Below are 23,879 nucleotides of genomic sequence, written 5' to 3'. Positions count from 1 at the left end.
GTATTGGCAAAGGTGGCAGAAAAATCATGTAGAGGCTAGTGGCTCTCACCCAGAGCATTCTAGCAGTCACACAATAAACACAAATGTGGGTTAGAAAGTGCACATGCAAAACAGTGGGGCGTGGCCCCGTGCGTGCAAATGGCTGCACCTGCCATCCCCAAGATGGTGACCAAGAACACGTAAGAGGGCCTAACTCCAGGAATATGCTTCACGTAGCCAGCCACATCCATTTGGAAGTAGAAATCAAAACAAAGCCAGTTTCCACTGCTCTCAAAAAGGAAAACGGTGAAAATCACAGGAAGGGGAACGAGGGAGTGAGCAGAGCTATAGTGAGTACAAAGAGAGACTGTATGTCATCATAGAGCCAGGGAAATAAGCCCATTACTCCTGATGGAAGGAGGCGATTGCAATTTGGGCATGGTAGCTCAGGCCTTTTATCCCAGCACTTGGGAGGCAGAGGCAGGCAGATATCTGTGAGTTCAAGGCCAGCCTGGTCTACAAGTTCCAGGACATCCAGGGCTGTTACACAGAAAAATTCTGTCTCAAAAAAACCAAGGTAAGCAAATGAATAAATAAAATAAAAATAACATTAAAAAGTAAAGCTGGGATCATAGTCTAACAGTGGTAGATTGTGTGCCTGGCCTAGTTCAGGCCCTAGCACCAGACGCATGTGCACTCATAATAACAGGAACGAAGCATGGTAATAAAATGTTAGTATTTCCTAAATACCACCGAAGATGCTAGCTTCTTGTCTTATCCCTTGTCTGCAGATCCTGTGCTGTTAAGTTTTAAATGTTAAGGTACTACAGCTTAGAGTCACCCAACAAGAATGCCTTGATTCAGGCTGGAGAGATGCCTGGGTGGTTAAAAGCACTGACTGCTCTTCCAGAGGTCCTGAGTTCAAATCCCAGCAACCACATGGTGACTCACAACCATATGTAATGAGATCTGATGCCCTCTTCTGGTGTGTCTGAAGACAGCTACAGTGTACTTATATATAATGAATAAATAAATCTTAAAAAAAAATAAAAGAAAGCCTCAATTGAAAAATGCCTAGATTAGGTTGGCTGCCCTCAGTTACTTTTAGTCAGGATGAGCATCACAGCAACAGAAATGAAACTTGAGCAGGACCCTACATGCTAATGCCAGTATTAGCTCTTATTAAGTAATATGAATGTGTCATGGTATAGTGTATTACTCTAGTACACCATATGTTGAGGCATAAGAATCATGAATTGAAGGCCAGTTTTAGCCACATGAAATTTGAGACGAGCCTGGGCTAACTAATCAGAACCTGTCTCAAAAACTAAAAATAATGATATAATGATGAGTTATTATTATTATTATTATTATTATTATTATTATGTTTTAATGAAATCATGATAGGAAGTTTCTCTGTTCCCAAGGTCAGGGGCAGATAAACAGGAAGCTGGCTTTTCAGGAGAGTGGACTTCAAAGCCTTTGCTCTGAATGCAATCATTTGATACCTGATGTGGAGGAAGGGGTGTTACTGAGAATTCAAGGATCACTCTTCTAATCACAGTTTGACAATAAGACAACAGCTCCTGTGTCACTGTGCTAAAAATTTGCATAAATGGAAAATATTGCGTTTAGGCAGGGAAAGAGAACAGAAATCGAGATTTCTGAATCATCTAAATATAGGTGTGGTTTGCTAGGGCAGGTATAACAAAAACAAAAACAAAAACAACAACAAAAAAAAAAAAACCAAAAACAAAAACATACACTTAGTGTCTGAAGACATTACCTCTTGCTCTAGCTAGCTTCTAAGGCTGTGGGAGTTAGCTCCCGGCCCTGTTCTTAGCTCCTGGATGTCGTGAGTCTGGTTCCTTGACTAACTTAGCAGAGACCCAGTCCTCCTCACAGGACACTCTTCCTGTGTATCTCTGTGTCCAAAGTGTTTCTTTTTGTAAAAATATCAGTCAGATTAGGAGGGTGCTGAGGAGTTAGGGCTTTCAATGTAAATTTTGAGAGAACACACTGTACTGGTTTTGTGTCAGCTTGACAGAAGCTATCGTCATCAGAGAGGAAGGAACCTCAGTTGAGGAAATGCCTCCATGAGACCCAGCTATAAGGCATTTTCTCAACTAGTGATCAAGTGGGGAAGGGTCCAGCCCATTGTGGGTGGTGCCATCCCTGGACTGGTGGTCCAGGGTTCTATAACAAAGCACACTGAGCAAGCCATGGGGAGCAACATAGTAAGCAGCACCCATTCATGGTCTCTGCACCATGCCTCCAGCATTCTGCCCTGCTTGAGTTCCTCATCTGACTCCCTCCAAGGATGGACTTTAATCTGGAAGTGTAAGCAGAATTAACCCTTTCTTCCCCAGCTTGCTTTTGGGCCTTGGTGGGGTTTTTTCTTTGTTTTGTTATGTTTGTCAAAGCAATAGAAACTCCAAGTAAGATACACAGTTCAACTTTTATCAGTGTTGAAAAAGGAAGAACTGTAAGATAGATTAAGCAGGAGGATCTTTGATTTGGACAGCACACACACACGCACACTCACACATACACACACACACACACACACAAACACACACACACTCTTTCACACACACACACAGACTCACACATACACACGCACACGCACACACACACACACAGACACGTCGTCCATGAGTAAAAGTGTTGGCTGTGCAAGTGTGAGAAGCTGAATGTGAATCCTCAGAACTCCTGTAAAAGCCAGACATGTAGCACAGGTGCAAGCCCAGCCTTGGGTGAGCACGGAGGAAATGAGTGATGAAGCTGGCGAATCCCGAGCAGCTGAAGGGCCAGATGGTCCGGCAAAAGCCGTGGGAAAAGAAGAAAATGACCGTGTTTCTAATAAAAGATGGTAGGTGAGCGCCAACTACCTCGGTCGTTCCCTGGCTTACACATTGATGCTGTAATGCATGGATACCTGAATCCACACATGCATACACACGGGGTTGGGGGAGGGGAGGGGGGAGATGGGGGTGGGATATCGAAAGAGAGGGAGAGAGAACTAAATAATTTTTAAAGTTAAAAATAAGTAAAAAAAACAAAAACAAAACCAGTAGTAATGGTGCACACTTTAACACCAGCACACTCAGGAAACATCTCTATGAGTTCAAGGCTAGCTTGTTTTACATAGTGAGTTCCAGTTACACAGAGAGAAACCCTGTCTCAAAATCACCAGAAAGTAAAAGGTAAAAACTATTTTCAAAAAAAGTGAAAAAGAAAACAGAGCTGGGTAGCGAAGCTGGCTAAGGTGTTACATCTTGGGTCCATCTCAGAGGCGTTAGACTCCCAGCCGGCTTGGTAGCCAGTCTTCCGTAGGCTGTTCACAGGTCAGCAGAGACGCTACTAGTGCTGGAACATGGTGAGGGTTAAACGAGCGGTGGCTTAAAATGCGTCTTTACCTTGTACATCTTTACCTTGTACAACACTGTGTACAAGACGTGAGGGAAGGGCTGGGAAGCTGCCTCAACGCAGAATGCTTGCATGGTAGAGTGCACCGGGTTCTGCTTTCTACGGCTCGGCACCAAATAAAACTGGGAGTTAGACTTATCTCAGTATTCAGAAGGCGGACACAGGGCTGTCAGAACGTTCTCAGCTACAGAGCAAGTGTCAGGCCAGCTCGAGTGGCCTGAGATCAAGTATCCAGGACAACGAAAGGATTTTAATGCTCTAGAATGTGATGCTAGTTTGAATTACCAAATCCATGGAAAGTAGGTCTTATCATACAGTTAGTAGGTCACTAACTGTACTTAGTCTTGCCTTATCGAGTGCTGTAGGTCTGTACTATGCTATCTGTTATCAGTGTTCTGGTTTCAATGAGCTGTCACTAGTCCTGGCCTTCCTGAATGTCCCGGTTGCAGAAGACCTCTGCATTTGCAAAGTGCAGGCTTTCTGCTTCTCAATGCTAGGAACAAGAAAGGGTGATCATTGTAAACAGTGTGAAAAGTGTTCCCTTGGGCACATAAGGAAGCTAGTAAAAAAAAAAAAAGCCAGATAAAGAGGAAAAAAAGAAAGAGCAGGCAGACCAAGGTGGGAGGGGAACATTCCATATAAGAGGTTAATAAGGCAAACAGAAAATTCCATTCATTTCTCTGAAGAAATGAAAGGGGCCAAATAACACTAGGCCCGCATTTTGCAAGGGCCAAGAGACAACTTACTAAACATATTTCTATGCTTAACAAAAAACCTTAAAAATCACCCAGAAAGAAATGAAACAAGAAGCATTCACCACCAGACGACTGATACTTTATAATGACTCATATATAATATTCCAGGGGGAAAACTCGTGTGGAAGGGAAATGTCTTGGGATGGAAAGCTCAAATGTTCCAGAATGAAGAACATCAGGAACGGTAAATAAGAGAATACCTGGAAAAAGTTGGTCTTCCTCTTAGTTTAGGAAATTCACAGGACAGGAGAGAGAGCTCATTGGTTAAGAGGACCCAGCAGCCACATGGCGGCTCACAACTGTCTATAACTCTGGTTCTAGGGGATCCAACATCCTTCCAGAGACACATAAGCAGGAAAACAAACTTACAGTTGAGAGTGGATCCTCTGTTTTGATTGGTAGATTTAGCCATAAGATCATTTTTCCACTTCATAGGTACCTCTCCATAATTTATATAATTTTATTTATTTCTTTCATATGTATGAGTCGTTTGCCAGCATGTGTGTCTGTGCACCAAGTGCATGCAGAGACTAGAAGAAGGGGGTCAGCTCCGTCTGGAACTGGAGTTACAGCTGGTTGTGGGTCCTGTAGAAGAAACAACAAGTACTCTTAGCCACTAAACCATCTCTCCAGTCCAATGTACGTATTTCAGTCAGGTTTGCCCTCTCATGCAGAGGCATAAAGTGGTAGATAGGAGATTCCCCCCTAAAGTTCTTTTGAGAACACAAGTTTGCCTTATTGTACATGTATCCCAAACTAGTTCATCCTAGATCAGGCCTTGACATAAACCAAGAGTAGCAGAATAGAATCAGACTGTCTAAGTCTGACGACTAGGAAGGCGAGAAGAAACAAGTGCCATTGCTGGGAGAGAGCATGTGTGCAGCTTAAGGAGCATGGAGGTCCCAGGTTCACAAAACATCACCAGGTATATTATACGAAGAGAGGCGTGTGCAAAGTTCAAGCCAAGTTAAGCCTCAGGCTGCTGAGCTACGTCTGCCTTTTATTAAATTCGTAGTCGAACAATCAGGAACTGGGAATCACCTGGTCCAGACCCCCAGAACTAGCAGTGCATAGACACAAAACAGGAACACAAGGTTTTAGTCATTTTAATCGTATCTATTTATTTATTGGGTACTGGGGGGGCACAAGTGTGTAATTTGGAAGAGTGGGGAAGTTGGTTCTCTCCTCCCACCATGTGCATCCCAGGATTATAACTTGGGTCGCAGTACTAGGCACTAAATACCCTTAGCTTTTCAGCCATCTTACAGGCCCAAGGATATACATATACACATACACATACACATACACATACACATACACATACACATACACATACACATACACATACACATACACATACACATACACATACATATACATATACATATACATACACATACACATACACATGTGTGTGTATGTATCGATGTGTGTATATGTATATGTGTATATATGTATGAATATGTATATATGTATATATATGTGTGTATATATGTATATGTATATATATGTGTATATATGTATATATATGTGTGTGTATATGTATATATGTGTGTGTATATATGTATATATGTGTGTATATGTGTGTGTATATATGTATATATGTGTGTGTATATATATGTGTGTATGTGTGTGTATATGTATATATGTGTGTATATATATGTGTGTGTTTGTAATGTGTGTAAAATGTATATATAATATATATGTATGTGATGTGGATATATATGTGTATATATCTATATATGTGTGTGTATATATGTATATATGTGTGTGTATATATGTATATATGTGTGTGTATATATATGTATATATGTGTGTATATATGTATATATGCGTGTATATGTGTGTGTATATATGTGTGTGTTTGTAATGTGTGTATAATATATATAGTTTATATGTGTGTGATGTGGATATATATGTGTGTATATAATGTATATATGTGTATATAATGTGTATATATATATAAATATATATTAAGTATAAGAATCGCTGCTGATTGCAGAGGGAAATAGATGTCAACATAAATGGAAAAGTTAGTTAAAAGGTTGCTAATACAAAGTTAAGAAAACTTAGGATAGAGTCCAAGGAAGAAAGAAAGACAGAGGTGGGGTGGGAGGGGCGAAGGTCCAGTTTGGGTAACACAACATCTGCAGGTAATACCGGTCCAGAAAATGAGTTTCTAAAAAGCAGAAAGGAAAAAAAGAAAACCATAGAAGAAATATTTGGAGGAAATTCTTCTGTGGGTTGAGGTCGGGTGGAGGTTGAGTCAGAATGAGAAGTTGGTGTAATAGCAACTGGTAGGAATATTGAGATAGTCCAGTGTTTACCACTTACTACTCCTCCAGAGGACACAGGTTCAGTTCCAGGCACCCATGTGAGTTGGTTAATGATTACCTTTAACTCCAGGGAACCTGCACTGACACACACATAAGTTTTTAAAATTATTTTTAAAGGTTTTTAGTGAGATTGAAGCTAAAGAGGTTAGAGTCTAGAAACTCCATTAATAGCTTCGAAGAATCCTTGCTTTAGCTAAGCCTGGTGTTTGGAGCATTTCCCAAGTTTTCTGTCTTAGAACTATTTCTAGACCGCCTGGAATTTCCATATAACCTTCAAGATCCACAGTAACAGGGGCTATGCAAGATTCACTTTGCTAAAGTACAGAACTTTCCCGACAATTCTATCGTAGAACCCGATGCTTTATAGTAAAATATTAATTGTACCTGTCACACCTGCTAATAGGTCAGCATGCTACTAATGGGCAGCCATACTGGAGTTTCATTCATATAAAAATCACCTCGGGGCTGGAGAGATGGTCCAGTGGTTAGGAGCACTGACTGCTCTTCCAGAGGTCCTGAGTTCAAATCCCAGCAACCACATGGTGGCTCACAACCGTCTGTAATGAGATCTGATGCCCTCTTCTGGTGTGTCTGAAGACAGCTACAGTGTACTTATATATAATAAATAAATTAATATTAAAAAAAATTACCTCGACTTCAGGAGTGTGACTCAATCCTTTGCGTTGGCTTAGACTTCTGAACTTAAAACTTTTACCAAATAATAAACAAGGAGAAGACAAAGTGAAAGCCAGGCTTGTGCCGGGATGCTTGCGTGGAGAGAGAGGGAACACTTGCGCCTCTTATCACTAAGGCACACACAATCAGACTAACTAGGTTGTACAACCCTTACAACCCCGGCTCTGGATATGGAAAAACAAAACAAAAACCCAAAACAACAAACAAACCAAACCAAAACGGATCTCATCATTCAAAGACACAGAAAATGAGTAAACAGTTTGCTATGTAGCAGACACCTGCATCCACAGAAGGTTTACACACACACACACACACACACACACACACACACACACACACACACACACACACGTCATTTCCACCCTGTAGGCACCTATAGCCTAGTCTTTAGGGCACAAGAGCTGACGTTCTCCTTGTCATTTGTAGCCTGGGATCGGCTTGGGCGGGGACCCCAGCTCCGCCCCTGCCCGCCCTAGCTCCCGTGGGTCCCCGGTTCCAGGGATCAGCGAGGTTTCTTGTCCCGGCTCCGATTTCCACCTCTGGACTGGAATGCAGAGTCGGATCCCCGCAGCTCGCCCGCAGCCATCGCATCCCGCCCGCTGATCCCGGAGCGCCGGAGGACCAGGAGAGCAGCTCATGGACACGGCGGGCCCCCCTGCTCCTGCGGGGACAGAAGGTGACTGCAGTCCGCCGGTGGCGAGTCGCGGGTTTCGGGCCTAGGTCTTTAGGATATGTGGTGACTTAGCTTGTTTTGTTGTTGTTGTTGTTGTTGTTGTTGCTGCTGCTGCTGCTGCTGCTGCTGCTGCTGCTGCTGCTGCTGCTGCTGCTGCTGCTGCTGCTGCTGCTGTTGTTTCTTCAAGCGGGGTGGGATCTGGCCCGACTGTGGGGTCCCGGCTAGCATTTCTTCTCTCCGGTTTGAGGAATGCATACGGGTACTTCCCAAACCTCTGCTGTTTTAAGTAGGGGGTTTCAGAATGTTTTCAAATTAATAACACCACATCATCAGGCCTAAAATGTTCTTTGGACTCGGGGTATTAGCTGGCGTTCCTCTTGTAACTTTCCTTCTTGAACTCCGGCATATATATATGTATGTGTACAAGTTGCAGAAACACTGGGCACCTTGCCTCAGATTAAGGCTGGATAGAGGCAGCCCAATATGCAAACTCAGGCATTTTTTAAAGGATTCTTAAGACTTTCCTATTTTGCATAGATTTTTTTCCTACCCGGCCTTTAATGGCTACTTGTGGAAAAAACAGATTAAATGATAATCCTCCTTCTCCTCCTTCTTTCCCTCTCAGAATCATTTAATTTAAAAATGGCTAAGGAGTCTGCTTGAACATTTAAAACTCAGCGACTGACTGGCTTGTGGACAGTTTAAACCTGAAAAAAGTATGAAATGAGTTGACTTAAAAGACCACTAATTAGTGTCGAAGATGACCAGACTTACATATTTGTGGGACTGAGTCTGTGTGGCATGTGAAGCTAGGAGCTTGAGAAAATGATGTTTTGTTACAGCCTGATGTCTTTGGCCAGCCACCCTGGTGCCCATCATTGAAGGGGTTCCTGAGAGATCAGTCAAAAGACACATCAGATGGCTTAATATTTTCTGCATTGAAATTCTAACTGGAGAGCCTCTATATGAAAATGTTTAAAATTTGCAGTGATATTCCAGGTCTGTTTTCTGTTTGGTCATAACTATTATATTTTGGATAGCCTTTTATCTCAATAAGTGTTCTAAGAGTCTACTAACTCCGTGTAAAATACCACTTGTGTGTTTTACCCAGAATTCCAATCACACCCCTATAATAGCAATATGTTTGTATTCAAGGTGACGGCCCTGGAGGAAGCACAGGAGAGACATCTAGGCGACTGTCAAAAGAACAGATTTTTGTCCTCATATCAGCAGCTTCCATGAACTTGGGTTGTATGATGACCTACTCCATCCTTGGACCATTCTTCCCCAAGGAGGTAAAACATTTTTATACTGTATAAACCCTAATTTTTGGAAATCCTTTCACTTGTATAATTTTAGAGGTTATAAAATATAAGAATTTTATGATGGACTGGTGTCGGCTCAGCAGTTAAGAGTGTGCCCCGTTCTTCCAGAGAACCTGAGTTCATTTTCCAGCGTCCATGTCAGGCAGCTGGTACCACCTTTAACCCTAGTTTGAGAGGGGATTTGGCCTTCACGGACATCAGTGCTCACATGTAAATATCACACACATATGCAGAGACACATAATTAAAAAACGTTTAAATCTTCAAAATAAATAAAATATCAAAATGTACCTATAGTACAGATAACGTGTGTGTTGTATAGCAGTTGTAGGGTGTGTGTGTGTGTGTGTGTGTGTGTGTTGGGAGGGACTGTTGGCCCATGTGTGCACAGAGGTCAGAGATCGGCGTCAGGCTTCTTCATTAAGACATGGTCTTTTACTGTGCCTGCAGCTTACCGGTTCAGCTAGACTGGCTGGCCAGCAGGCCCCCGAGTCCTCCTGTCTTCACCGCAGATGAGTGCTGATAAGCCCAGCTTTTTATGTGGGAGCTGGGGATATATGACCATCTTTTTGCTGGGTAATTCTAAAACATATTTATTTGAGGCTTTCTAAGTATTATTTCTTTTACTACATAGCTTGATTAATCTTCGTTTGAAGTCTCTAGCTTTAAAAAATGAAAGGGAGAAGAACCACATTAACGATCCAGGTGCCAATGCTGTCTTCTGGTGTTGGGCAAGGTTTTAGCCAAGTGTAATAATGGTTCATGCCTTTACTCAGAGCACTCAGGAGGCAGAGGCAAGCAGGCAGTTTCTAGGAGTTTGGAGGCCAGCCTGGTCTACAAGCGAATTCCAGGCAGCCAGGGCCATAAAGTGAGACGTTGTCTCCCAAGGGGTGGGGGTGGAGTGAGGAGATAGTTGTGGCCCAGGAAATTCAGTCTGAATTCGTCATGAACTCCAGAAGCAATGTTTGCACAAAGGAAGAATTCTGATTAACGTTGCCGGGCTCCCTTTAACCTTTGCCCTCTCCATGGTCTTAGGAACTGTAGCTGGGACACAAAGACTAGAGTGGAGTACGGAGTCCATGCATATAATAATGTGGATTGAAGGAAGCCAGTTTGGGCCAGTTCAGACTATATGTCCAAGTGTTTATTCCGTGCATTTTGCCAAAGTCTTAGGCTCAGGGTGCACTGGCAACTTCTCGGTTCTCAAACCGCCTCGATAGCCTGTAGTCCTTCATTCCAAGCGCTACCAGAGAGGGCTTCTCTGCTGAAGGAATAATGTCGTAGCCCTGTGCCCATAGAGTACTCACTAGTTTTCAACACACCTCTCACAATCCCAGAAGGAAGGAGAACAGCGAGGATCCCGATGTTTTTATTTTCAAATAGCAGTCGCAGGAGCGAAGGGCTTTCTCAGCTCAGTCCCATCTCACTGGAAGGTTAAGTTTCTACTCTGAGTGCGCTCAGGTAAGGAGAAGCCAGGAAGTGGCCAGGAACAAAAAAGAGGAGAAAAGGAAGGATGGAAAGGAGGAAGGGAACTGGTTCAGACTTTGGGCGTTCTTTAAGAAGATGTTGAGAAGAGAGGATACTCGGGAACGAGGAATGGCTAACGCTTGGCAGATACGGCTAAGGAGGAGAGTGCTTTGCCCCTGTCTGAGACTTTCTCGGTTGAGTCAACGTCAGGTGTGGCTTGAGAAATGGTAGTTTCTCTGGTAAATAACAGAGAGGAGGGGCGTCATTGCCGATGTGGTCAGGGGAAAGCAGAATAGGAGACAGCTCACCGTGGCTTAAATTTAGGGCAGGGCAAAACCTTGATGGAAGGCTGGGACTCCCGAGGGGCAGGCTAGAGCTGGAATGTAAGAACACTGCAATGTATGCCCAGGACTTGGCGGCTGGGAGATCGTCAGAGTGGTCAGCCAGATTTGGGTTTTGTGAAAAAATGATAGGAGGCTCTAACTCCGCCTTCCTGGAGTTTCGACCCTTAATACAGTGCCTCATGCTGTGGTAACCCTCAGCCATAGCATTCTTATTGTTACTCTGTAACTGTAATTTTGCGACTGCCATGAATCACAATGCAAACATCTGATGGGACCCATGTGAAAGGGTGATTTGACCCTCACAGAGGGGCGGAGACCCACAGGTTGAGAACCACCTGCCCTGAGGGTCTAGAAGGTTCTACTGTTGCAGTGAAACACCGTGACCAAAGAGCAAGTTAGGGAGCAAAGGCTTTATTTGGCTTGTGTTTCCATATCACTGTTCAACACTGAAGGAAGTCAGGACGCATGGCAGGAACCCGGAGGCAGGAGCTGATGCAGGGGTGCTTCATCCCAGCTTGCTCCTCATGGCTTGCTCATCCTGCTTCCTTATAGACCTCAGAGCCACCTGCCCAGGGGTAGTCTTACCCATCATGGGCTGGGCCTTCGCCATCAATCGTCAGTTAAGAAAATGCCCCAAAGGCTTGCATACAACCCGATCTGACTGAGGCGTCTTCTCAACAGAGGCTCCCTCTTCACCAGGGAGTCTAGCTTGTGTCAAGGTGACATAAAACTAGTACAAAGGGGAAAACTAACTGAGCGCTTCTTCTCTTGCTATGCTTGCACAATACAGGTCATTTTTATGACCCCCAAAAGCATGGGGCTGCTCCTTTCTTCAGCAGCAGACACTGTGGAGTCCTCTACTCCAGGACAACTGTGACTGTCACCTGGAGATATCTCCATCCTGGGACTGTCCCCTGCCCTTAAATGCCAGCTGCAGACCTCTGAGTCACAAGCTCTATCCTGGAGCTTGTGCCTAGCTGGCTACAAGTTAGGCTCGTACATACCTGACCATAGGCTCACACATACCCGACTGTGGGTTCAATTAATTGGCTTAATTGGCAACAGAATTCAGGGAACCACTTAAGGGCATGGATTTACTATACAGAACACACATGAGCCAATGCACTGGGTGACAAGTCACTGATCAGGAACAGCTACATTTTCAGCTATGAAGAAGCCCCATGAGCCCTGTGCCTTTGAAGCTTGTGGACACCTCACTGTAACACATCATCATTTGCAGACTGGGCCTAGAAACACAGCCAGGCCTGACAGTGCAGGTTCTCTCATTCTCTGTGTAATATTCCTACCCCCAAGGTTTGAGGCAGGATCCATCCAGAATGAGAAGGGTCTTATAACCTACCTGATAGGCTGGATGAGAGTTATAAGCCAGGATCTTTCACTTACACGTGTACACAGACACACACTCAGGCACACATACAAGTACACACATATGAAGGCACACAGACAGACAAGACACACACAAATACACGGGTGCACGGACAGCCAGACAAACACACAGATGCAGACACACATATAGGCACACAGAGACAGAAACATAGGCACACATGCAGGCACACAAACAGACACATACATAGACACAGACAGACACACGTAGACACAGACAGACAAGACACACAGACAGATACACGTGTAGGCACACAGACAGACACATATTCAGGCACACAGACAGACAATCAGACCCACACAGACAGACACACATACAGAAAAACACACACACACACACACACACACACACTCGTAAGATGACACAGTAGGTAAAGGTACTAAGTTCACTCTCCTGGACCCACATGGTAGGAGAGAATTGGCTCTACAAGTTGTCTTCTGACTTGCACTTTTGTGCCATGGTCTATGCATGCTCCCACACATACCCACACAAATGTAGTAAGAGTATTTATAAAACAAAATATGTGTATCATAACATTACAGTAAGATGAATGCATATAGTTTGTTTTGGGTCGCCATTCCTGGCCCATAGCTCTCACCTAGCTTACATGGGAAGGGGTGGAGAATTTATTTTTCTTAAAGATCGTGGTTGGAGGAGCTGGAGAGATGGCTCACTAGGTAAGAACGCGTGCTCTGCAAGCAATAGGACCCGGGATTGATTCTCCAGCATGCATGTGAAAATCCAGGCATAGCTGACGTGTCCTGTAACCAGAACATTAGGGGCGGAGACAGGTAGAACATAAGAGCTCACTCGCCAGCTTCATCTGGCTGAAATGGTTCGGTGAGAGAGACCCTGTCTGAGGGCCCCGAGGACGGAATAGTGAAGACCCCTTCTTATCTGTCTGAATGCACCTGTTCATTTAAACACTTGTGCGCACACACATGCACATGCATACATGCAAACTGTAGTTTGAGAAAAACAGGAAAAGGAATGCAATTGTGGCTACTGTAGAGAACATGGCTTTTTTTTTTTTTTATTAACTTGAGTATTTCTTATATACATTTCGAGTGTTATTCCCTTTCCCGGTTTCCGGGCAAACATCCCCCTCCCCCTCCCCTTCCTTATGGGTGTTCCCCTCCCAACCCTCCCCCCATTGCCGCCCTCCCCCCCACAGTCTAGTTCACTGGGGGTTCAGTCTTAGCAGGACCCAGGGCTTCCCCTTCCACTGGTGCTCTTACTAGGATATTCATTGCTACCTATGGGGTCAGAGTCCAGGGTCAGTCCATGTATAGTCTTTAGGTAGTGGCTTAGTCCCTGGAAGCTCTGGTTGCTTGGCATTGTTGTACATATGGGGTCTCGAGCCCCTTCAAGCTCTTCCAGTTCTTTCTCTGATTCCTTCAATGGGGGTCCTATTCTCAGTTCAGTGGTTTGCTGCTGGCATTTGCCTCTGTATTTGCTGTATTCTGGCTGTGTCTCTCAGGAGCGATCTACATCCGGCTCCTGTCGGTCTGCACTTCTTTGCTTCATCCATCTTGTCTAATTGGGTGGCTGTATATGTATGGGCCACATGTGGGGCAGGCTCTGAATGGGTGTTCCTTCTGTCTCTGTTCTAAACTTTGCCTCCCTATTTCCGCCCAAGGGTATTCTTGTTTCCCTTTTAAAGAAGGAGTGAAGCATTCACATTTTGATCATCCGTCTTGAGTTTCGTTTGTTCTAGGGATCTAGGGTAATTCAAGCATTTGGGCTAATAGCCACTTATCAATGAGTGCATACCATGTATGTCTTTCTGTGATTGGGTTAGCTCACTCAGGATGATATTTTCCAGTTCTAACTGTTTGTCTACGAATTTCATAAACTCGTTGTTTTTGATAGCTGAGTAATATTCCATTGTGTAGATGTACCACATTTTCTGTATCCATTCCTCTGTTGAAGGGCATCTGGGTTCTTTCCAGTGAGAACATGGCTTTTTAAAAATCTATCATCTATCTATCTATCTATCTATCTATCTATCTATCTATCTATCTATCTATCTATCTAGTTTTTAATTTTTAAGGATTTATTTATGTGGGGCATGTATGTATCTGTACCTCATACATGCAGTACCGTCAGAGGTCAGAAGAAGGTAGGTCCTCTGGAGTGGACGTAACTGATGGCTGTGAGCCACGCAGGAGCAACAATTTCTCTTGAGTGCCGATCCATCCGCCCTAGGCCTGAGAGCGTGTGCTGAAGGGCTCTCAGGTGTGTGCAGCTCTGGGTAAAGTTGTTTGATGCTCCAATGAAAGGATGAACCGAAACCACTCTACTGACTATAAATATTCAGGAGAACCCTCAGCCAGGCAGAGAAAAGATGTGTAAAAGGTAATTGCTGATTCTTGGAGGACAGCCATGTAAGGCTCCACTCTCCATTTCATACCAACTTGGAGTTTCTGTTTATCCTTAAAAATTATTTCTTTTTATTTTTTCCTTTCCTTTCCTTTTTTTCCCCTCCATCTTTATTAAACTGGGTATTTCTTATTTACATTTCAATTGTTATTCCCTTTCCTGGTTTCCGGGCCAACGTCCCCCTCCCCTTCTCTATGGGTGTTCCCCTCCCCATCCTTCCCCCCATTACTGCCCTTCCCCCAACGATCCCGTTCACTGGGGGTCCAGCCTTGGCAGGACCCAGGGCTTCCCCTTCCACTGCTGCTCTTACTAGGCTATTCATTGCTACCTATGCGGTTGGAGCCCAGGGTCAGTCCATGTATAGTCTTTGGGTAGTGGCTTAGTCCCTGGAAGCTCTGGTTGCTTGGCACTGCTGTTCATATGGGGTCTTGAGCCCCTTGTGCCTCACTGTGTATCTCTGGATGGCCTAGTTATCTAGTTATTGTTCTGTAGACCAGCCTGGCTTCAGACTCATAGAGATCCCACTGCCTCTACATCCCCAGGGCTGGCATTAAAAATCTACATATTTTAACCCTTAAATGGAGATACGCCCAATGTGAGGGTCTGGGGCAAGGTAGACAGGGAAAATTTGTATGACTATTGTCATATGGGGATGCATGCTATCCTTCCATAAGTGCCTCTCTCGACCCCTAAGCCCCACCCCCTCTTTCTGTCTCAAAAGTCTATGTTTAAATCCACTTAAAATATAACAACCTCCATCGGTGCCTCCCAATAAACTTCAGCTCTGCCTTACATTGACTTGTCTTGAAATTTTTTATCTGTGGTGAAATAAAGAACATTGGCTTGATGCTGGGGTTGCCATTCAGTTGGGGTTGTGTTTACCTAGCATAAAGCCCCAGGTTTGATTTGTAGCATCCCGTGAATAGGTGTGGTGTGCCTCACTCAGGAGGCAGAGGCAGAAGGATCAGGAGGAATTCAAAACCAGCCTCAGCTACATGGCAAGTATTAGGCTAGCCTGGGCTACACTGCATACTGTCTCAAAAAGCCATGAAAAGAATAATAAAAAAAGAATCTTCAGCTTGAGCTGAGTACAGGGCTCAGAAAGGAACTCAGGCTGCTGGAGGTGGTAGCGTGCAGAGCTGTTTCTCTGGCCACTGCCTCGCTGTAGTCAACCATACTTGCACAATTTGAAAGGGCTTTCAGGGGCTTAAGAGGTGGCTCAGTGGTTAAGAACACTTGCTGTTCTTGCAAAGGACATGAGTTCAGTTCCCAGTACCCGCACAGTGGCTCACAACTGCCTGTAACTCGAGTCCCCGGAATCTATGCTTCCAAGGACTCCTGCACCTCTGTGGTGCACACACACTCGGGTGCACACACAGAGAAGATTCAGAGTAAGTGCTGCTTCATCTATAGCAAGGTTCAGACGTCCCCGCTGGAATGTGCGATAAGATTAATAATCCCAACTATGAGAGTTAGCTGTGGGGAGCGTCTTAGACTATGTGTTCTGTGAGGAGGATCCTTCATCTGCATTCCTCACAGAAAAATAAAAGCCACGGAGCCTACTGCTTGGGCTTCCCTAGGACCCATTTGCCAGTTCATGATCTTTCCTCTCCTCAGTGTTATTTTGGTTTTGTTTGTTTTCTTCTAGAACTGGCAGCTGGCACGTGCTTTGTGTTTGTTTTGAGTGTAGTGCAGTTCTGTAATGAGAAGTGATACCAAAAAGGAAGTCTGTCTACTTCAGCTGTTTCCTCAGCCCTGGGACTGAGAAGCAGGGGCAGGTTGCCTCATCCCAAGTATTTTGTGCTTTTTATATTCTGTAATACTGACTTTTACTCAGATGAATATATATATGTATATATATATATATATATACATATATATATATATATATATATAAAATTTTTTTTTGAGGTAGGGTTTCACTATGTAGCCCTGGCTGTCCTGGAACTCACTCTGTAGACCAAGCTGGTGTCTCGCACTAACAGATCTACCTGCCTTTGCCTCCCAAGTGCTGAGATTAAAGGGAGGTATTTTTTGTTTTGCTTTGTTTTTAAGTTTATTTTATGTACACGAGTACACTGTAGCTATCTTTAGACACACCAGAAGAGGGCATCCGATCCCATTATAAATGGTTGTGAGCCACCATATGGTTGCTGGGAACTGAACTCAGGACCTCTCTGGAAGAGCACCCAGTGCTCCTAACCGCTGAGCCATCTCTCCAGTCCCATGACTGGGACAAACTAATTGAATTGTTTTCAGGTCAGAGTCTAGATTGTACCATCTACACTTATATCTTACCTTAGTTATTTTAAAATAATTTTGTAAAATACCAGAGATGGAAGGGTTTGAACAGGATACAGGGCAGGGCCAACCAAACTAAGTGTGCACGAAGATGTGCCAAGGAACCTGCTACTTGGTAAGTTAATTTTTACAGAAAGAAGGTTCGTTAACGCCCACGCCTCCGGATCTGACGACACAGAGATGAAAGTCATAAAGGTGATGTTCTGACTTCATCCTCCTGTTCTGTCTTTTAAACCATGCTTCTGTGTCTGTCCCTTCTAAGGCAGAGAAGAAGGGAGCCAGCAACACGACGATAGGAATGATTTTCGGATGCTACGCGTTGTTTGAATTGCTGGCATCATTGGTGTTTGGAAAATATGTAAGTGTCGATACTCATATGTTGTTGTAAAAATATAAAAGATAAAAGAAGTAAGGTTGTCTTTTATCCCACTAGGACCGACACCGCGGTGCCCTAAGATATCTACTAGTTATTTTAATTCTTAGTCAGCAAAGCCTCTAACCCACTTTGCTCCATCCCATATCACACTGCTTAAGGCCTCTCTCTGAGCCGTCAGCAATCTCTCTAACTAGCGAGTTCCCAAGGCAGGTTTCCATGCCAGCCATACACACCCCAACTCCGTGGTGGCCCAGACCAGCCCCTCCATACTCCATTACACTTAAATCTACACATGAAAGAACATACAACACAACAACCTTTGACCTAATTGATAAGATATAATTGCCCATCTAAACATACAAAGCCCAATACATATCCATCCCTTAAAAACATTTGTAACAACCTGTAAAGGTACACTGTGGAATCTTAACGTCACCCGCCATATTGTCCTGCCACAGCTTCTCTCCCTGTCCCTCCTCTCTCTTCCTCCTTTCCGTTCTAGTCTCCTCCTCTTCCTTCAAGCTTCTCTCCCGCCCATCCTTCCTTCTCATCCAGTGACAGGCCTCCTTCTATCCTGTACCTGCCCCTCACCTGTATTTTACAAATTCAATGGGGAGAAGGTTCTGGTGAAGTCACCTGAGTCCTCAGTAAGGGACTAGGCAGCTGTCCTTGGGGCAGTGGAATTAGCATCAAAATACAGATAACTCCAGGGCAAACCACAACGCTGCTCCTTATACCTATCTTAGTCTTCCAAAACCTTGGGGAGAGTTACTGTAACTTCCTTATCTCTAGTTGCTGTTGATATGGAAATAATGCCACTGTATCTTTATAAATTATGCCACACTTCTATCTCTGTGGTTGATGTCAAAGTCCATTCCATGCTTGTGCACAGTACACATTATGATTCTTTTCAACAAATTATTTTGATATGATATTAAAACACATGCAGTTTTATATGTGCTACTAGGTGTGTTTATGTACATGTAGGCTTGTTGGAGCATCCTTTTATCACTTTTCTTTGACTTTTATTGTAGCTTGTACACATTGGAGCCAAATTTATGTTCATAGCAGGAATGTTTGTCTCAGGAGGAGTGACAATTCTCTTTGGGTAAGTGACTTTCTAGCGTTTGGGAACAAGGACGGATTTCATAGTCCTTAGTCCATCTGCTAAAAATGTTAATGGCTTTGAAAGTTTCCTTAAAGTTGTACTGTTATTGTATGTGTATGGGGACGGGTGCTGTGCATGTGGAGGGCATTGTTTCCTTTTCTCCACCTTTACATGGGTTCCAGGTATTGAACTCAGGTTGCCAGGCTTGTGCTGCAATCACCTTACCTGCTAAGCCATCTCACTGACCCTTTAACAGCTCTTTAAACCAATCCGTACCACTCAGTACTATTTTGTCAGAAGCTTACCCTGTGACTAAGGGTGGAGGGAGGTGGGTGGGAAGCAAATGGCAACATTGTTGTCCTTAAAGAGAGTCCTCCAAGGTCTTCTGCTGAACTCCCTGCTGAAGCAGACGTGGTGCTGAAGACCTGTAATTCCAGCTCTCCAGAGGCAATGGAGGAGGATGAGGTCAGCCTGCGCTATACAGGAAGACCCTGTCTTAAAACAACAATAGAGAAAAACAGAACTGTGGCTCTTGAATTCATCCACTGGGACGCCACTCATGATGGGAACTTAATAGTCTTCCGAGTCATAGAAACATTTTGCTTAGACAGAAAAGTGAACCTGTTTCTTACAGAATCAGGTCAAAGCCCTCTGGCTATGGGTGCTGAAACAGTGTCATGAGAAATGTTTCTTAGCTTCCCTCTTCTCTTCTCTTCTCTTCTCTTCCCTCCTCTTCTCTTCCCTCCTCTTCTCTTCTCTTCTCTTCTCTTCTCTTCTCTTCTCTTCTCTTCTCTTCTCTTCTCTTCCCTTCCCTTCCCTTCCCTTCCTTCCCCTCCTCTCCCCTCCCCTCCACTCCCCTCCCCTCCTCTCCCCTCCCCTCCTCTCTTCTCTTGTGTAATGTTCTTAGACAAGCTCCCCCAACTCCTTCTTTTGTTTCATGGCTGTTTTTGAGAAACTGTGTAGCCCTGAGTGGCCTGGTACCCTGTAGACCTGGCTGGCTGGGAACTCACAGAGATCATCTATCTGCCTCTGCCTCGGAATGCTAAGACAGAGGGCGTAAATTTGCTTTTTCCCATCACTAATTGGTAATGATGACCATACCAACTATTTATATGGCATTTGCACTGTGCTAGGTGTTGAAGGTATCCAGGAAGTAACTTAAATACTGTGAGCAACTTATAGCACTTATAGCAGATAATATAGCTGATGTTCAGGATTTCAGCATCCTCTGATTTTGATACCTAAGGTAGATCCTGCCATCACAGTCTTCTATGGGTCCAGGGGACCACAGTATTCCAAAGAAGCCTACTTAGAATTACCATCTTGGAAACCAGTTATACCGACAAAAAAGGGACAGTTAAGCTGTCATGGCTTGAGTTATAAAAATTTAAAAACAGCAATGACAAACCAACAAAGCGTGACAAACCAACCACTCAGGGTTTCCCTGTGAAGTCCTGGCTGTCTTGGAACCCCTCTGTAAACCAGGCTGGTCTTGAACTCACGCAGATCCCCCTGCCTCTGCCTCCCAGCTGCTGGGATTTAAGGCGTGTGCCACCACCACCCAGATAAATCAACTCTTAAAAGATCCCTAAAGAGATTTTAATCTAATAACTTTGAAAAGTATGGCTCTCTTCAGGGAGTATAGTTAATTAAAAAACCAAAACCAGTTTGACATTTGATAATCGTCATGTTCTTTTTCAGTGTCTTGGATCAGCTTCCAGAAGGGCCGATATTTATTGCCATGTGTTTCCTGGTGAGAATAGTAGACGCCATAGGCTTTGGTGCAGCCATAACAGCTTCGTCTTCCATCCTGGCAAAGGCTTTCCCGAACAATGTGGCTACAGTCATGGTATATAATTTGGACGTATTCTTATTTCCTTTCTTACATGGCCAAAAAACTTGCTCGATTTCTTCTTACATGTGTTTCCCCCACTCTCTTGTGTGTGTCACCACCCCCACACCATTTATGGTGATTTCCAGTTCCAAGAGCAAGTGTAAAAATAAAAAGCGCAGCATTGCTTGGTGTGGTGACACAGACCTGTACCTCTCTACTTGGGTGGCTGGAACATCAAAAGTTTCAGGCCAACATGAGTGACCCTGGGAGTCACTGTCTGAAAATCAAAGCAAGCAAAGACATCTGTGACAGCTCTACCCCAGGAAGAGAGGGCTTAAGAAGAAGACAGTTGAAACCTGGGTCGCTCCTTGAGTCCCAGCACTCAGGAGGTGGGGTCAGGAGGATCTCTGTGAGTCTTAGGTCAGACTGGCCCACACAGCCAGGCAAGCCAGTGGTATACAGTGAGACCCTGTATCCTAAGGAAGAACCAACAAGGCAGTAACTTCTAGTGTTCCCTAGATGCTCTTCCTGGTCTCTGCACATTGATGGGTAAACATGGTCCCGGCGTTTTTCTTTTTAAGTCACTCTTAAAATAATTTTTATCTATCTATCTATCTATCTATCTATCTATCTATCTATCTATCTATCTATCTATCTATCTATCAATATGAGTGTTTTGCCTGTGTGTGCACATGTATACACATGTATGTCCGGGAACCACAGAGGTCAAAAGAGGGTATCGGGTACCCTGGAACTGGAGTTATGAGGGTTTTGGTTCGCCATATGGGTTTTGGGAATGGAACTCAAGTTCTTTGCAAGAGCATGTAATTTTAACCACTGAGCCACCTCTCTAATCTCCACCCCCCCACCATTTATTTCTTTCTTTCTTTCTTTCTTTCTTTCTTTCTTTCTTTTTTTAATTTTTTATTAGATATATTTCTTTACTTACATTTCAAATGTTATTCCCCTTCCCGGTTTCCTGTCCATAAGCCCCCATCCCCCCCTCTCCCCCTCCCGCATACATCACCCTTACTGCGCCTCCATATTCCCCTGCACTGGGGGTCCATCCTTGGCAGGACCAAGGGCTTCTCCTTCCTTTGGTGCCCAACAAGGCTATTCTCTGCTACATATGCATTTGGAGCCCTGGGTCAGTCCATGTATAGTCTTTCGGTAGTGGTTTAGTCACTGGGAGCTCTGGTTGGTTGGCATTGTTGTTCTTACGGGGTTGCAAGCTCCTCCAACTCTTTCAATACTTCCTCTAATTCCCCCCAAGGGGGTTCTATTCTCAGTTCAGTGGTTTGCTGCTAGCATTGACCTCTGTATTGGACATGCTCTGGATGTGTCTCTCAGGAGAGATCTATATCCAGTCCCTTTCAGCATGCATTTTTGAGCTTCATCAATTTTACCTAGTTTTGGTGGCTGTATATATATGAGACACATGTGGGGCAGGCTCTAAATGGCCTTTCCTTGAGTTGCTGCTCTAAACTTTGCTTCCATATCCCCTCCTATGGATATTTTCCCCCCTTTTAGGAAGGAGTGGGAGCATCTGCATTTTTTTCATCCTTCTTCTTGAGCTCCTGTGGTCTGTGGATTGTATCTTGGGTAATTCGAGAATTTGGGCTAATATCCACTTATCAATGAGTGCATACCATGTGTGCTTTTCTGTGATTGGGTTACCTTACTCAGGATGATATTTTCTAGTTCATTCCATTTGCCTATGAATTTCATGAAGTCATTGTTTTTGATAGCTGAGTAGTACTCTATTGTGTATATGTACCACATTTTTCGAATTCATTCCTCTGTTGAAGGGCATCTGGATTCTTTCCAGCTTCTAGCTATTATAAATAAGACTTCTATGAACATAATGGAGCATGTGCCTTTGTTGTATGTTGGAGCATCTTTTGGGTATATGCCCAGGAGAGGTATAGCTGGGTCCTTAGGTAGTGGAATGTCCAATTTTCTGAGGAAGCTCCAGACTGATTTCCAGAGTGGTTGTACCAGTTTGCAATCCCACCAACAATGGAGGAGTGTTCCTCTTTCTCCACATCCTCGCCAGCATCTGTAGTCACCTGAGTTGTTGATCTTAGCCATTCTGACTGGTGTGAGGTAGGATCTCAGGGTTGTTTTGATTTGCATTTCCCTGATGACTAAGGATGTTGAACATTACTTTAGGTGCTTTTTGGCCATTCAATAATCCTCAGCTGAGAATGTTTTGTTTAGCTCTGTACCCCATTTTTAATAGGGTTATTTGGCTCTCTGGAATCTAACTTCTTGAGTTCTTTTTATATTTTGGATATTAGCCCTCTATCAGATATAGGATTGGTAAAGATCTTTTCCCAATCTCTTGGTTGCTGTTTTGTCCTAATGACAGTGTCTTTGGCCTTACAGAAGCTTGGCAGTTTTATGAGGTCCCATTTGTCCATTCTTGATCTTACAGCATAAGCCATTGGTGTTTTGTTCAGGAAATTTTCCCTAGTGCTCATGTGTTCGAGACTCTTCACATTTTTCTTCTATTAGTTTGAGTGTATCTGGTTTGATGTGGAGGTCCTTGATCCACTTGTACTTAAGCTTTGTACATGGTGATAAGAATGGATCGATCTGCATTCTTCTACATGCTGACCTCCAGTTGAACCAGAACCATTTGTTGAAAATGCTATCTTCCTTCCATTGGATGGTTTTAGATCCTTTGTCAAAGATCAAGTGACCATAGGTGTGTGAGTTCATTTCTGGGTCTCCAATTCTATTCCACTGATCTATCTGCCTGTCTGTCTACCAATACCATGCAGTTTTTTGTTTTTGTTTTTTTTTTTCTTTTCTATTTTTCGGACCTGGGGACCGAACCCAGGGCCTTATGCTTGCTAGGCAAGCGCTCTACCACTGAGCTAAATCCCCAACCCCTACCATGCAGTTTTTATGACTATTGCTCTGTAATACTGCTTGAGGTCAGGGAACTTCTGATTCCCCCAGAAGTTCTTTTATTGTTGAGTATAGTTTTCGCTATCCTGGGATTTTGTTATTCCAAATGAATTTGCAAAGTGCTTTTTCTATCTCTACAAAGAATTGAGTAGGAATTTTGATGGGGATTGCATTGAATCTGTAGATTGCTTTTGGCAAAAAGGCCATCTTTATTATATTAATCATGCCAATCCATGAGCATGGAAGATCTTTCCATCTTCGGATATCTTCTTCAATTTCTCTCTTCAGAGATTTGAAGTTCTTGTCATACAGATCTTTCACTTGCTTGGTTAAAGTCACACCAAGATATTGTATATTATTTGGAACAATTGTGAAAGGTATCATTTCCCTAATTTCTTTCTCAGCCTGTTTATCCTTTGAGTAGAGGAAGGCTACTGATTTGTTTGAGTTAATTTTATACCCCGACACTCTGCTGAAGTTGTTTATCAGGTTAAGTAGTTCTCTGGTGGAACTTTTGGGATTACTTAAGTACATTATCATATCATCTGCAAGTA

The 23,879-nt window shown here is 43.7% G+C and overlaps 1 protein-coding gene across 2 annotated transcripts in view; it reads left to right on the top strand.

The window, feature by feature from the left end:
* The first annotated feature begins 7,676 nt into the window (after positions 1–7,676).
* Positions 7,677–23,879, top strand: part of Slc18b1 (solute carrier family 18 member B1) — a 42,387-nt gene continuing 26,184 nt past the window's right edge. For both annotated transcript variants that reach the window (XR_015628662.1, NM_001400828.1), the window contains 5 exon segments: positions 7,677–7,871; positions 9,024–9,163; positions 17,354–17,449; positions 18,502–18,575; positions 20,277–20,424. Coding sequence is in view for 1 of the 2 variants with exons in the window: in NM_001400828.1 (NP_001387757.1) it covers positions 7,832–7,871; positions 9,024–9,163; positions 17,354–17,449; positions 18,502–18,575; positions 20,277–20,424 (498 nt within the window). In the remaining variant the exon portion in view is untranslated.

This window comes from Rattus norvegicus, chromosome 1, assembly GCF_021556685.1.
Source record: "Rattus norvegicus strain SHRSP/BbbUtx chromosome 1, alternate assembly SHRSP_T2T, whole genome shotgun sequence".
NCBI classification, from domain to species: Eukaryota; Metazoa; Chordata; class Mammalia; order Rodentia; family Muridae; genus Rattus; species Rattus norvegicus.
This window is presented reverse-complemented; position numbering and strand designations above follow the sequence as displayed.